The following is a 15,079-nucleotide window of genomic DNA, read 5'->3' on the forward strand; positions in this document are numbered from 1 at the left end:
AACAAATGTAATAGTTATGGTTAAAATAGAAACATCATTTTGTATTGATTCCAATTTCAAAATATCCAGAGATCTAAACTAACATCTGTCGAGTAGGATCCCAAAGCTAACAAATGAATGGGTAAACGTAGTGTACATTAATAGCTCAGTGCCAGTCACCTTTTACTGCATTTCTCGTTTGTGTGTTCCATAAGGCTGTGTACAGGAAATTAACACCCTTACTACTCTCAAGGAAAGAGTTTTTGAAACTAAATTCTTCTTTAATTATTGGAAAACTGCATTTTCAAAAGCTGCCAAGACTAAATAACTTTCATATATAATATGCTTGAGTTTTGCGGGGAGATGGCTTCTGTTGTGTTCAGTGAAACTTCCAACTACTCACTACAAATGAAGGGAACCATTCCAGCGGAAACTGAAATTTGACAGGTATCCGAGAGTCCCTAGGTTTTGAACAGTCCAAGCATAGGAACGAAGAAAACTACAGCTACATTACAAACATTATACAAATTCTACTCAATTTTTCATGGTCTTTGACTATTTCAAAGAGAATGATGTTTGCAATCCATACAATGATGGGATGCCTGATGCAAGATTTTATCCTGCGTAAATGCAGAATAGATATTCAAGTAGATAATTGGCAGCATGGAGAATGGAAATTCCACTTGATCATAGAATCTCTACAGTGCAGGAGGAGGCCATTCAGCCCATCACGTTTGCACCAACGCTCCAAAAGAGCACTCTACCCAGGTCCACTCACCCATCTACCCCAACCAAACCCATACCCTAACCTGCACATCTTTAAATGGGAGAAAACCTGAGCACCTGGAGGGAGCCCACACAGCTACAGGGAGAACGTGCAACCTCCACAGACGGTCACCAGGCCGGAATTTAACCAGAGTCCCTGGTGCAGCAAGGCTGCAGTGCTAACCACTGTGGGCCCTACCTAGGCCCACTCCCCTGACCTATCCCTATGACCCCACCTTCATTCAAGTAGATTTCTGGATCTACAAGAACTTTGTACATGAAGCTACTGCAGCTGGGGAGCATTTTGTAAAGACAGAAAATCGGAAAAATAAATCACTGCTGTATTGGTTTACAAACTAACATTCTTATAAGTGCAGACTTGTCAATACTTCTCAGCCAGGGAATGAGTGATAAGATTCTGCATTACAAATCACCAACAAGGGCTTACACAATATTGATCTGGGTCTTGGAATTGGGAAATGGCATCCTGACTTTAAAGTTCAGGAAAGCATCTATTTGTCACTTGGTAACATACTTCACTAATTGCATCACTGCCATTGTTCTGATTCTCCCCTTCGCCCCCAGGTCAAAAACTTAGATCATTCACACATGGCTACAATGTACAATCCTGTTTGCACATTGAGAAAATTGCATTATAATTCTGGCATGTGCCTCAAGTGTCCCCTTTGATAAGGTCTACCTTTGCTTAAAAGTTTTAAAACTAAACAAATGAACTACTAGTGATTTATAAGTCTACCTTATATAGTGCTCCAAATGCGAACATTCTGGAATCATAGAATCACTACAGTCCAGAAGGAGGCTATTTGGCCATTAGCGATGGACCGACCCTCTGAAACGGCACCCTTTCCTAGACCCACACTCCTGCCCTATCCCTATAACCCCACCTAAACCTTGGACACGAAGGTGTAATTTTGCATGGCCAATCCATCTAACTTGCACATCTTTGGACAGTGGGAGGAAACTGGAACACCCGGAGGAAACCCACACAGACACGGGGAAAACGTTCAAACTCACGCAGGCACCCAAGGCCTGAATTGAACCTGGGTCAATGGCGCTGTGATGTAACTGTGCTAACCACTGTACCACCATGCAGCCCTTGGGGTTATCATTGACAAGAAGCTCAACTGGACTAGCCATATAGTGGCTACAAGAGCAGGTATGACGCCAGGAACCCTGCGGCCAGTACCTCACCCTGACTCCTCAAAGCCTGTCTACCATCTACAAGTCATATGCCAGGACTGCGATAGAATATTCTCCACTTGCCTGGATGAGGACAGCTCTAACACCACTTAAGAAGCTTAACGCCATCCAGGACAAAGCAGCCCGCTTGATTGGCACTCCATCCACAAACATTCACTCCCTCCAACACCAATGCACAATGGCAGCCGTGTGTACCATCTACAAGGCACACTGCAGGAACTTGCCAAGGCTCCTTAGACAGTAACTTCCAAACCCAGGACTGCTGCCATCCACAAGGACAAAGGTAGCAGACGCATGAGAATACGACCACCTGGAAGTATTCTCAATATAGCTCATTTCCTTCACTGTTGCTAGGTCAAAATCCTGGAACTCTTTCCCCAACAGCACTGTGGGTGTAACTACACCACATGGGTGGCAACAACGCTAGAAGGCAGCTCACCACCACCTTCGCAAGGGCAATTAGGAATGGGCAATGAATATTGGCCTAGTCAGCAACACCCACATCCCTTGACTAAATAAAAAAACAAATGTCCATTCCAATTGAGAGAAGTTACAAATCAAGAAACTGCATTGCAGACAATAAAGAGCTTCACATATTCCTGACTCTTTAGCTACAAGGGCAGCACGGTAGCATAGTGGTTAGTACAAATGCTTCACAGCTCGAGGGTCCCAGGTTCGAATCCCGGCTTGGGTCACTGTCTGTGTGGAGTCTGCACGTTCTCCCCGTGTGTGCGTGGGTTTCCTCCGGGTGCTCCGGTTTCCTCCCACAGTCCAAAGATGTGCAGGTTAGGTGAATTGGCCAGGCTAAATTGCGCTCAGGGTCCAAATTGCTCTTAGTGTTAGGTGGGGTTACTGGGTTATGGGGATAGGGTGCAGGTATGGGCTTGGGTAGGTTGCTCTTTCCAAGAGCCGGTGCAGACTCGATGGGCCGAATGGCCTCCTTCTGCACTGTAAATTCTATGAAAAGTCCATAGTTATGTCTGTGAAATGCAGTTGCAGGAGATGGGGAAACATATCCATCAAGCTGGCAACTACAGAACACCAGAAACTATCAATAAAAATGCCATACCAAACACTGTACTCCAAGACAATAGAGGCCCACACTAACCTCACTCAGATAACAGATAAGAGAACTTGTTGGAGAAAGGCATTTCACGGCATGCCTGCTTACATTTTATAGCACTCTTCACCTCAAAATGTTTTTTTGCCCAGTTTCTGGAAGTGCAAGTTGACAACAGCAATCCAGGGGCAACTGGAACTTTGTGAATCACTGGACAAAGACTGTGGGCGCGATTCTCCGGAAATATTTCCAACAGTTGTAGCAAGCGGGAATTGCCAACACAGCGAAACCAGCAACGTAATTCAATGTTAATTGATCCACTTAACGAGGCCTCACAGGTTTCTCGACGCAAGTAACACCTCGCCAGCCAGCTAACAAGGTTGAGCAGCACTTAAACTGCACTTGTTCAGCCAACCCCAGCCAACTCGCAATAATGAAGCCGAGACCAGCCCCAAGATTCAGGAACATTGACCTGGGGAGGCTCCGAGATGTGGTGGACACCAGGAGGGATTAGTCCTGTTCCCCCGGGAGTCCCGGAGGGTGAGCCATAAGGTAGCCAGTGCTGCCTGGGATGAGGTGACGGTAGCCGTTAGTTCCAGCAGTATGGCCAAGTGGACTGGCCAGCAGTGCAGGAATGAAGTCAACGGCCTACACCGGGCAGCACAATTGAGTAGACACCAATGCCACCCCCCCCCCCCCCCGGTCCCAGCCAGGAGGCATGCATCCACCCCCCAACTTTCCTAGTGACCACCCAGCTCTCCCTCCTCTCTCCCCCCCCCCCCCCCCCCCCATCTTCACAACCCTTCTCCTAGTGAGTTCAGAGGATGCCACCGTGGTCACGGCACAGCTATCATCCCCACCTTCCACCAGCACAGATACACACATCTCAGTGGGACATGTTAGTGGTCAAGCTCCTGGGGCACAATCTGGTGAGCACCACACTGTTGTTCATGTATATCAAGTGGGACCCCGAGGCAAGGCAGCAGTCAGGAGGTTGTTTGATCCCATGACCCAGCTGGGTCCCAGCCTGATGCTGAGCCTCTGGAAGTTGGTTACCATCTGATGGAGACGATGGGGAGCAGCAGGGACATTGAGGGATATGTCAGCGTCACTCCAGCAGATCCATAGCTTCATGCAGTATTCCCAGAGGCTATGGGCGCAGGAGATGGCGCTGGCAATGAGTGGCACCGAGGCAAACACTTCTGGGGTGGCAACCGTAGTAGAGAGTCTGGTGCACGACGTCGGCACCATGAGTGAAGGTGTCCAAGGCATCACGCAGTCGGTGACAGCCATGGCTGAGGGACTCAGCAGAATGACCGCCTCGCTGGGGGATGTCACCCTACCAGGCTAGCCTTGATGAGGTTCTGCGGGACATGTCCCGCTCTCAGATGGGCACGGCCGAGGCACTGCGGAGCTTGTCCCAGTCACAGGTGGGTATGGCTGAGGAACTGCAGAGCATGTCCCAGTCACTGAAGAGCATCGCTGATGGCATCGACACCATAGTGCGGACGATGGGGAAAACAGCAGGGCTGGCAGAACCAGACGATGCAGAGGCTGCCGGGGCTTGAACCAGCTGCCCCCTCCCCCCCCCCGCCCCCATCCCAAGGTGAACTCCAGGGCCCTATGGGTATCGATCGGATGGAGGGGGCGCTGAGAGCCAAGCCGGACCATCTCACGGAGTGGCGACGGTGGTCACCCGCTCCCCTGAGTTCCACCCCTCTGATGATGAGAATGTGAAGCAAGGGTTAATAGCTAGAACAAGCCAGAATTAATGGGACACATTAGTGGAAAGTCACTAATAAGGGAGTTATTATTGAATTTGTGAGCCGACTCATGACAGTAAGCCAAATAGCCTTGAGAAACAAGGAAGATGGCTGGATGACGGAATAAGAAATGTGGGAGCCATTGATACTGTGGCTAACACCTGTTGTTTTGCTAAAATTGCTATATACTCATGTGCCAATAGATAACCTCAATGTCTGTAAAATCATGTATTTAAAATAGGGCAAAAACAAGTTAATCATGTATTAGATCTTTGGTAAAAAGAAGCTATATTTTGTAATGGGGGCAAGCTCAAGTGAATGTAAGGGACAGCCCCTTAAAAAAACATATAAAGACAGGGTGTTTTGAGCAAAACTTTGGTACACTCAGAGGTGTTTCTTTGGAATACCTAGAGGGCTGCCCCGATCGCAATAAAGAATATTCTAAAGTACGAACGTGTTAGAGACCGTTTCTTCCGGACTGAGAGACAAGTGAATTAGAGACACATTCACAATGAGGTCGCATCTCGCAAACAGCACACGGTTCAGGGCGGCACAGCTGTGCACGTGCCGCCAAGTGAGCCGAGGCTCTCCGGCCCCAGAGGACGCCTGCCAGGGACATCGAGGGCCACGGGATGAAGTAAGCAGCTGGCTGCGTCTACCTCAGATGTGCATCCTGGGGAAACACCAAGACGTAGTGGTAGAGCTAGGAGGGCCAAGCACGTTGAAGATCACCGAGGGCACTGGGGTAGGAGGGGTTGCGGGGTGGCACGATTGGGAATGGGGTATTGTGCTGCACACTAAACAACTTTTTGCACAGCCATTACGATGCTTCTGTCACTTTCTTCCGCAATACAGACTGACCCCCGAACCCTTTGCCCATCTCCCCAGGCAATCCCCCATCCCACACCCCCGGCGCTCATCCAATTTCTGGCCGTGGACATGTCCCCGGAGCTGTGTCCCGTCACCTCGTGTCTCGGATGTTGGCTGCTAAGTCTGTGGTGTTGCCTCCCAGAGTGTTCAGGTACAGTGTTCAGGTACTGTGTCCAGGCATCAAGGTGCAATTGGAATGCTAGGCAATGACTCCCACATGCTACATGTCCCGCCCACCCACGGGAATTCACTTGGCATGTCAAGTGCTCACTTAACCACGATTTCCAATTCTCTATTGGCAATAGCCTTTAGCTGCGTAGCCAGAGTCCTCAGCAGTCGGTGGGGGTTATGTGTGGTCAATGGGACAGACTGGCAGGGACAAGGGCTTCCCCTGGAATGGAGTTGGGAATCCAGGGGTTGGCATGGTGGTGCCACAAGCAATTGCCCTCCCAGTTTCCCCCCCCCCCCCCCCCCCCCAATGGCAGCCCACCCCTGCAGAGGGTCCTCCACACAACCGGCACTGCGGTGGCAGGCCCAGCATGCCCGGGCTCTTTGCCTGTCAACAAAGATGACTACTCGGCTCCCAAGAGAAGCCCTTTCGCATGTTCATGTTTTTCAAAAGTACTCATCGGTGCCAGTGTGACCACTTGCTGGGGAGGCCGCTGAATGACGGGAGGCCGTTCGATATAGGGTTGCTCTTGTTGGTTGTATGCAAGTGAGGCTTAAGTGGGGATAATTGGTTTCGCCTCTGGGAGCAGGCCGATTGCATCGCAAACTGTTTGGCATCCGGCACGGATCTCGTTTTTGACCTCTCCTGCTATTCACCGGCCTCGTTACGCTTGAGCAAGAGCGTAACGAGGCCGGAGGATCACCCCCTGTATCTCCTTAGCTCATGAGATTTAAAGCCCGAGAAATAAATAGACGTTCAACTGAGTAGAGTTGACAATTGGAGAGGGTGAATTTAATGTCAAAACAGGTATAGAAAGACTGGGGGGGAAAAAGTCTGAAATGAGAGGGGAAAAAATGGAAAGGAAAAGAAAGAAGAAATGTAAAAAACTAAAAATTTGACATTTATAAAAATCCAACAACTCACCCCCCAAAGGAATTAACACAACACTTTTAACCTTTCACTTTGTGCATCAGAGATGCAGTCAATAACAATCATCTTGTTTAAAAGGGTACTTCCACTGTTAAATTAATAAATTTTACTTTCTGTAACAAGTTTATTGGGCGGTAAGGTACAAATGCAGCAGTTTCACAGAAGACAAAGGGAAAATAAATGTACAATACCATTTTCTGAGGCTAATGTCAAAGTTGCGCAAAATCATCCATCAATTTGTGCTGATTTGCAATGTCTCAATTTGTTGACCAATTTGAGCATTAATAATAACATGTATCGTTCTGTTCATAAACTATTATTTTTTCAGCAAATCTTGGCCAATAGCATTTAAATATTGCCCCGATATATCAACTCACCTACCTAGATATATCTCCTCACCTCCTCTTTTTCTACCTGTCCCTACATACACAAGATACTGAGCCGACTGTGCATTCTGAAGCTCTTCAGCAAAGTTTCCTGCTTGAAATTCATACTCACAAATGCATTCACAGCCATAAAATACAAAAACTTTAATAGTGCAAAATTGCCCTCTGACATTTAATACATTATATATATATTTTAGTAAGGATGAATGATTTTTCACAGCTGGTGCTTCATTTTATCATCTAATCATGTGGTTTTATAGTCATTTCGCAAAACCCCTTTCCATCATGTACACAAGGGTGCCACTAATATTTTATGATCCCCACACAGGAAAAAAAATCTCTACTGATTTGTAATGATTGGGAGAAAAGGTTAGCAATTATTTTGAAAACTAGGTGTCAAATGGGAACAAGACATTTGATCGAAACCACATTTTGTAGACTTTTCCGTTGTTTTCAATCTGTAAGATCATTGCTCAGACATCACAGTTCAGACCAGAGATTCCAAAATCTCCAGTCTTTTCCCAAAAATCATGGCACGAAGACCCGGGTGGATGAGGTTCCGGAATGTTTTACTGCATAGCATCCAAATGTTTGAATGTTTCCCTGCTTCTCAGTTACCTGATCAGATACGGAAACTCAAGGTGTGAGCTGACGATAAAAGTGAGAGGTGGAGCGAGTTCACAAATTTGCAATTAAAATCCAAGTCCAAGGAAGCAATGCTCAAATTGAGCACTGCTTCCTTGGACTTGGATTTTAATTGCAAATTTGTTAACTCGCTCCACCTCTCACTTTTCCCAATGTGCATGAAATCGCCACAATGCCGGTTGATCACCCTTTTCCAACTCCATTCGGATCAACCATCACTTTTGGGTTTGGCAAATGAGTTTACAGCAGGAAGCCCTTCCTGCCGCGACCCCTCCACATTTATCCCAAAAAGACAATTGACACACACTGACTCAGCTGCACTAGTTTCTCCATGAACAAAATCCTGGAGTGGGACTGTACCTCAGAGCATTTGGGCTCAGAGACAGGAATACAACCACCTGAGCCATAAGATATACTCTTAAGTCTAAAGATATGCAGGTTAGGTGGTTTGGTCATGTTAAATTGTCCCTTAGTGTGCAAAGGTTAGGCGGGGTTAGGGTGGGTCTTTCAAAGGGTGCATGCAGACTCGATGGGCTGAATTACCACCTTCTGCACTGTAGGGATTCTATGAATTGCAAATGAATTAACATTTGGTATCGATGGTGCATACAGGAATGTACACATCTTGAGACCAAATCATATACACAGTTGCTAAATAGAGGGATGCTCAGTTGCTAAATATTCAAATATGCTAATTTATCAGCACTACCCCACCCCGCCCCCACAACACAAACACTGTAACCTACACAAATAGGCGATTCGATTCACTGGGTCTTGATCTGTCCGACGCTATCCCAGCGGGATAATGTTCTCATGCCCCAAATGAACTATCCGCCTGGAAATCCTGCAAACCGTACAGTGTGGAGCCCGTTATATAGGCCTCCAGGCCCTGGCTCCACATCCCACTCCCCGAACAGGATTTCTCACAGTCTGGCTCTCCCTCTTCCCTGTCCATCTCCACTCTCCCTCTTCCCTGCCCATCTCCACTCTCCCTCTTCCCTGCCCATCTCCACTCTCCCTCTTCCCTGCCCATCTCCACTCTCCCTCTTCCCTGCCCATCTCCACTCTCCCTCTTCCCTGCCCATCTCCACTCTCCCTCTACCCTGCCCATCTCCACTCTCCCTCTTCCCTGTCCATCTCCACTCTCCCTCTTCCCAGCCCATCTCTACTCTCCCTCTTCCCTGTCCATCTCCACTCTCCCTCTTCCCTGCCCATCTCCACTCTCTCTTCCCTGCCCACGCTATCTCCCTCTTCCCTGCCCTCGCTATCTCCCTCTTCCCTGCCCACGCTATCTCCCTCTTCCCTGCCCACGCTATCTCCCTCTTCCCTGCCCACGCTATCTCCCTCTTCCCTGCCCACGCTATCTCCCTCTTCCCTGCCCACGCTATCTCCCTCTTCCCTGCCCACGCTATCTCCCTCTTCCCTGCCCACACTATCACTCTCTTCCCTGCCCATGCTATCTCTCTCTTCTCTTCCCTGCCCACGCTATCTCCCTCTCTCTCTCTCTCTCTCTCGTCCCCCCCCCAGCCAACCCCCTCTCTCTCTTCCCCCCCCCCCGCCAACCGCCTCTCTCTCCTCTGCCCACCCACTTTCCCCTTCCCACCCTCTCTCACTCCCCTGCTCCCACCCTCTCTCTCTCCCCACCGACTCTCTTTCTATCCCCTGCCCCCCCTCTCCCCATCACCCTCTCTCTCCCCGATCCCCTCCTCACTCTCTCTCTCTCTATCTCTATCCTTCCCCCCTCCTCTCTCTCCTTCCCCCCACTCTCTCCTTACCGCCTCCTCCCATCTCTTCCCTCCTACCCCTTTATCTCTTCCCTCCCACCCCTCTATCTCTTCCCACCCATCCCTCTATCACCCCCATCACGTCCTCCCCATCACTTCTCTCCCCATCACTTCTCTCCCCATCTCTTCTCCCCCCACCAATCCTTCTGTCTCTTCTCCCCCCCAATCCCTCTATCTCTTCTCCCCCCCATCCCTCTATCTCTTCTCCCCCCATCCCGCTATCACTTCTCCACCATCCCTCTATCTCTTCTCCCCCCCATCCCTCTATCTCTTCTCCCTCCCCATCCCTCTAACTCTTCTCCCTCCCCAATCCCTCTACCTCTTCTCCCCCCATCCCTCTACCTCTTCTCCCCCATCCCTCTACCTCTTCTCCCCCATCCCTCAACCTCTTCTCCCCCCATCCCTCTATCTATCTCTTCTCCCCCCCATCCCGCTATCTCTTCTCCACCATCCCTCTATCTCTTCTCCCCCCCATCCCTCTATCTCTTCTCCCCCCCAATCCCTCTATCTCTTCCCCCCCCCATCCCTCTATCTCTTCTCCCCCCATCCCTCTATCTATCTCTTCTCCCCCCCCCATCCCGCTATCTCTTCTTCCCCCATCCCTCTATCTCTTCTCCCCCATCCCTCTATCTCTTCTCCCCCCCATCCCTCTATCTCTTCTCCCTCCCCCATCCCTCTACCTCTTCTCCCCCATCCCTCTACCTCTTCTCCCCCATCCCTCTACCTCTTCTCCCACCATCCCTCTACCTCTTCTCCCCCCATCCCTCTACCTCTTCTCCCCCATCCCTCTATCTATCTCTTCTCCCCCCCATCCCGCTATCTCTTCTCCCCCCCATCCCTCTATCTATCTCTTCTCCCCCCCATCCCGCTATCTCTTCTCCCCATCCCTCTATCTCTTCTCCCCCCATCCCTCTATCTCTTCTCCCCCCCATCCCTCTATCTCTTCTACCCCCATCCCTCTATCTCTTCTCCCTCCCCATCCCTCTCTCTCTTCTCCCTCCCCCATCCCTCTAACTCTTCTCCCTCCCCCCATCCCTCTACCTCTTCTCCCCCCATCCCTCTATCTCTTCTCTCCCATCCCTCTACCTCTTCTCCCCCCATCCCTCTACCTCTTCTCCCCCCATCCCTCTACCTCTTCTCCCCCCATCCCTCTATCTCTTCTTCCCCCCCAATCCCTCTACCTCTTCTTCCCCCCCCAATCCCTCTACCTCTTGTCCCCCCATCCTCTATCTCTTCTCCCACCCCCATCCTCCATCACTTCTCCCCCCCAATCCCTCTATCTCATCCCCCCCAATCCCTCTATCTCTCTCCCCACCCATCCCTCTATCTTTCCCCCGCCCCCATCCCTCTATCTCTTCCCCCGCCCCCATCCCTCTATCTCTTCCCCCGCCCCCATCCCTCTATCTCTTCCCCCGCCCCCATCCCTCTATCTCTTCCCCCGCCCCATCCCTCTAGCTCTCCCCCCGCCCCCAATCCCTCTATCTCTTCCCCCCAATCCCTCTATCTCTCCCCCCCATCCCTCTATCCCCCCCCAATCCCTCTATCTCCCCCCCCCAATCCCTCTATCTCCCCCCCCAATCCCTCTATCTCCCCCCCAATCCCTCTATCTCCCCCCCAATCCCTCTATCTCCCCCCCAATCCCTCTATCTCTCCACCCCCAATCCCGCTCCCCATCCCTCTATCTCTCCCCACCCATCCCTCTATCTCTCTCCACCCATCCCGCTATCTCTCTCCACCCATCCCTCTATCTCTCCCCCGACCCCATCCCTCTATCTCTCTCCCCACCCATCCCTCTATCTCTCTCCACCCATCCCTCTATCTCTCCCCCGACCCCATCCCTCTATCTCTCCCCCGACCCCATCCCTCTATCTCTCCCCCGACCCCATCCCTCTGTCTCTTCCCCTGCCCCCATCCCTCTATCTCTTCCCCCGCCCCATCCCTCTATCTCTTCGGCCGCCCCATCCCTCTATCTCTTCCCCCCCATCCCTCTATCTCTTCCCCCCCCCAATCCCTCTATCTCTTCCCCCCCAATCCCTCTATCTCTTCCCCCCCAATCCCTCTATCTCTTCCCCCCCAATCCCTCTATCTCTTCCCCCCCAATCCCTCTATCTCTTCCCCCCCAATCCCTCTATCTCTTCCCCCCCAATCCCTCTATCTCCCCCCCAATCCCTCTATCTCTCTCCCCCCCAATCCCTCTCCCCCAAACCCTCTATCTCTCCGCCCCCAATCCCTCCATCTCTCCCCCCAATCCCTCTATCCACCCCCTCCAATCCCTCTATCCACCCCCCTCCAATCCCTCTATCCACCCCTCCTCCAATCCCTATCCACCCCTCCTCCAATCCCTCTATCTCCCCCCCTCCAATCCCTCTATCCCCCCCCCCTCCAATCCCTCTATCCCCCCCCCCCAATCCCTCTATCCCCCCCCCTCCAATCCCTCTATCCCCCCCCCTCCAATCCCTCTATCTCTTCCCCCCCAATCCCTCTATCTCTTCCCCCCCAATCCCTCTATCTCTTCCCCCACAATCCCTCTATCTCTTCCCCCCCCAATCCCTCTATCTCCCCCCAATCCCTCTATCTCCCCCCCAATCCCTCTATCTCTCTCCCCCCAATCCCTCTCCCCCAAACCCTCTATCTCTCCGCCCCAATCCCTCTATCTCTCCCCCCAATCCCTCTATCCACCCCCTCCAATCCCTCTATCCACCCCCCTCCAATCCCTCTATCCACCCCTCCTCCAATCCCTATCCACCCCTCCTCCATCCCTCTATCTCCCCCCCTCCAATCCCTCTATCCCCCCCCCCTCCATCCCTCTAGCCCCCCCCCTCCAATCCCTCTATCCCCCCCCCCCCAATCCCTCTATCCCCCCCCCCTCCAATCCCTCTATCCCCCCCCCTCCAATCCCTCTGTCCCCCCCCTCCAATCCCTCTGTCCCCCCCCTCCAATCCCTCTGTCCCCCCCCTCCAATCCCTCTAGCCCCCCCCCTCCAATCCCTCTATCCCCCCCCTCCAATCCCTCTATCCCCCCCCTCCAATCCCTCTATCCCCCCCCCCCTCCAATCCCTCTATCCCCCCCCCTCCAATCCCTCTGTCCCCCCCCCCCTCCAATCCTCTGTCCCCCCCCTCCATCCCTCTATCCCCCCCCTCCAATCCCTCTATCCCCCCCCCCATCCCTCTATCCCCCCCCCTCCAATCCCTCTATCCCCCCCCTCCAATCCCTCTATCCCCCCCCCCTCCAATCCCTCTACCCCCCCCTCCAATCCCTCTATCCCCCCCCCTCCAATACCTCTATCCCCCCCCTCCAATCCTCTATCCCCCCCCCTCCAATCCCGCTATCCCCCCCTGCCAATTCCTCTACCCTCCAATCCCTCTATCCCCCCCTCCAATCCCTTCTATCCCCTCATCCCTATCCCCCCCCTCCAATCCCTCTATCCCCCCCCTCCAATCCCTCTATCCCCCCCCTCCAATCCCTCTATCCCCCCCCCCTCCAATCCCTCTATCCCCCCCCCCTCCAATCCCTCTATCCCCCCCCCTCCAATCCCTCTATCCCCCCCCCTCCAATCCCTCTATCCCCCCCTCCAATCCCTCTATCCCCCCCTCCAATCCCTCTATCCCCCCCCTCCAATCCCTCTATCCCCCCCCCTCCAATCCCTCTATCCCCCCCCCTCCCATCCTCTATCCCCCCCCTCCCATCCTCTATCCCCCCCCCCCTCCCATCCTCTATCCCCCCCCTCCAATCCCTCTATCCCCCTCATTCCCCCCCCCTCCAATCCCTCTATCCCCCCCCCCTCCAATCCCTCTATCCCCCCCCCTCCAATCCCTCTATCCCCCCCCCCTCCAATCCCTCTATCCCCCCCCCCCCCTCCAATCCCTCTATCCCCCCCCCCTCCAATCCCTCTATCCCCCCCCCCCTCCAATCCCTCTATCCCCCCCCTCCAATCCCTCTATCCCCCCCCCCTCCAATCCCTCTATCCCCCCCCCTCCAATCCCTCTATCCCCCCCCCTCCAATCCCTCTATCCCCCCCTCCAATCCCTCTATCCCCACCCCCCCCCTCCAATCCCTCTAACCCCACCCCCCCCTCCAATCCCTCTATCCCCACCCCCCCCTCCAATCCCTCTATCCCCACCCCCCCCTCCAATCCCTCTATCCCCACCCCCCCCCCAATCCCTCTATCCCCACCCCCCCCTCCAATCCCTATATCTCTTCTCCACACACACACACACCGAAATCTCTTCTTCCCTCCTCTATTTCTCTCTTTTTTCACTCTCTCACACTCACCGCTTTCTTCATGGTGGCGGCCATTTTGCGGACTCTCCCACTCCGGTTTCCCTGATCCTTATTCTAATTCCGGTTCCCGGTCGCTGTCCGGACCCAGCGGCACAGATTCGCTGCCCGCATCTGATTTCCATATGTAATAATCGTAGGCGGCTCAAAATTTCCGAATCCTGGGCTAATTTTAACAGTTACCCGAACCGACAGAATGGTACCTTCCATTTAAAGGGGTGTGCGCTATTAAAGGGCACGCAGCTGCTTTCTGCCGACAGAAAGGGTGTCTGTCCAGAGCTGTGTCAGTGGCACCTTCCCTGGAATAATCATCTTACAGCTGCAGTAAGAGTTGGTCTCCGTGACTGATTGAAGTGCATAAATCTTGAAGAAAGTTGTGATATTTTCATCACATTCAATGATTCCGGGGGTGGGGGGGTGGATTCCGGGCCCCGGGCCCCGGGCTGCTCCAATTCTCCGGGTCGAATGGGCAGAAGTCTCGCCAACGTGACCATGGGTCACGCCGGCGTAAATCAAACAACCTTTTTAACGGCGTCAAACAGTTGTGCTGGCCAGCGCAGAGGTGGGGTCGGCATGGGGCAGCCGCCGGAGAAGTGACGGCACGGCCGTCGGTGGGGGTCGCGGCTGCCGGTCGAGGTGCATGCCGGTGATCGTGGTCGGTGCCGGGGATGGGGGATGAGTGCCGGTGGGGGGGGGGGGGTGAGTGACGGGGAGGGTGAGTGCCGGGGGTGGGGGTGGAAGGTGAGTGGGTGGGGGGGGGGAGGGTGTGTGCCGGCGGAGGGGGGGGTGCCAGGTTTGGGGGGGGGGGAGGTGAGTGCGGGGGGGGGGAGGGTGAGTGCCAGGGAGGGTGAGTGCCAGGGACGGTGGGTGCCGGGGTGGGGGGGCTGGGGAGGGTGAGTCCCGGGGCGGGTGAGTGCCGGGGGGTGGGGGCTGTGGAGCGTGAGTGCCGGGGAGCGTGAGTGCCGGGGAGGTGGGGGGGCCAGGAAGGGGGGGCTTGGGAGGGTGAGTGCCAGGTAGGGTGAGTGCCAGGTAGGGTGAGTGCCAGGTAGGGTGAGTGCCAGGTAGGGTGCGTGCTGGGTAGGGTGAGTGCTGAGGAGGGTGAGTGCCGGGGAGTGTGAGTGCCAGGGAAGGGGGTGCTGAGGAGATGGGGCTGGGGAGGGTGAGTGCCGGGGGGGGGGGGGTTGCCTGACCAGGTGCCGGGTGTTAACAGTTGCGACCATGTAGCCCTT

General features: G+C 53.4%; 1 protein-coding gene across 1 annotated transcript in view; it reads right to left on the bottom strand.

The window, feature by feature from the left end:
* pfdn4 (prefoldin subunit 4) overlaps positions 1-14,030 on the bottom strand; it is a 29,221-nt gene extending 15,191 nt beyond the window's left edge. The window contains exon 1 of the mRNA XM_038803104.1: positions 13,845-14,030. Coding sequence (XP_038659032.1) covers positions 13,845-13,868 — 24 coding nt within the window. The 5' untranslated portion in view covers positions 13,869-14,030. The remainder of the gene's footprint in view (positions 1-13,844) is intronic.
* Positions 14,031-15,079: the final 1,049 nt, after the last annotated feature.

This window comes from Scyliorhinus canicula, chromosome 7 (genome assembly GCF_902713615.1).
Source record: "Scyliorhinus canicula chromosome 7, sScyCan1.1, whole genome shotgun sequence".
Classification (NCBI taxonomy): Eukaryota; Metazoa; Chordata; class Chondrichthyes; order Carcharhiniformes; family Scyliorhinidae; genus Scyliorhinus; species Scyliorhinus canicula.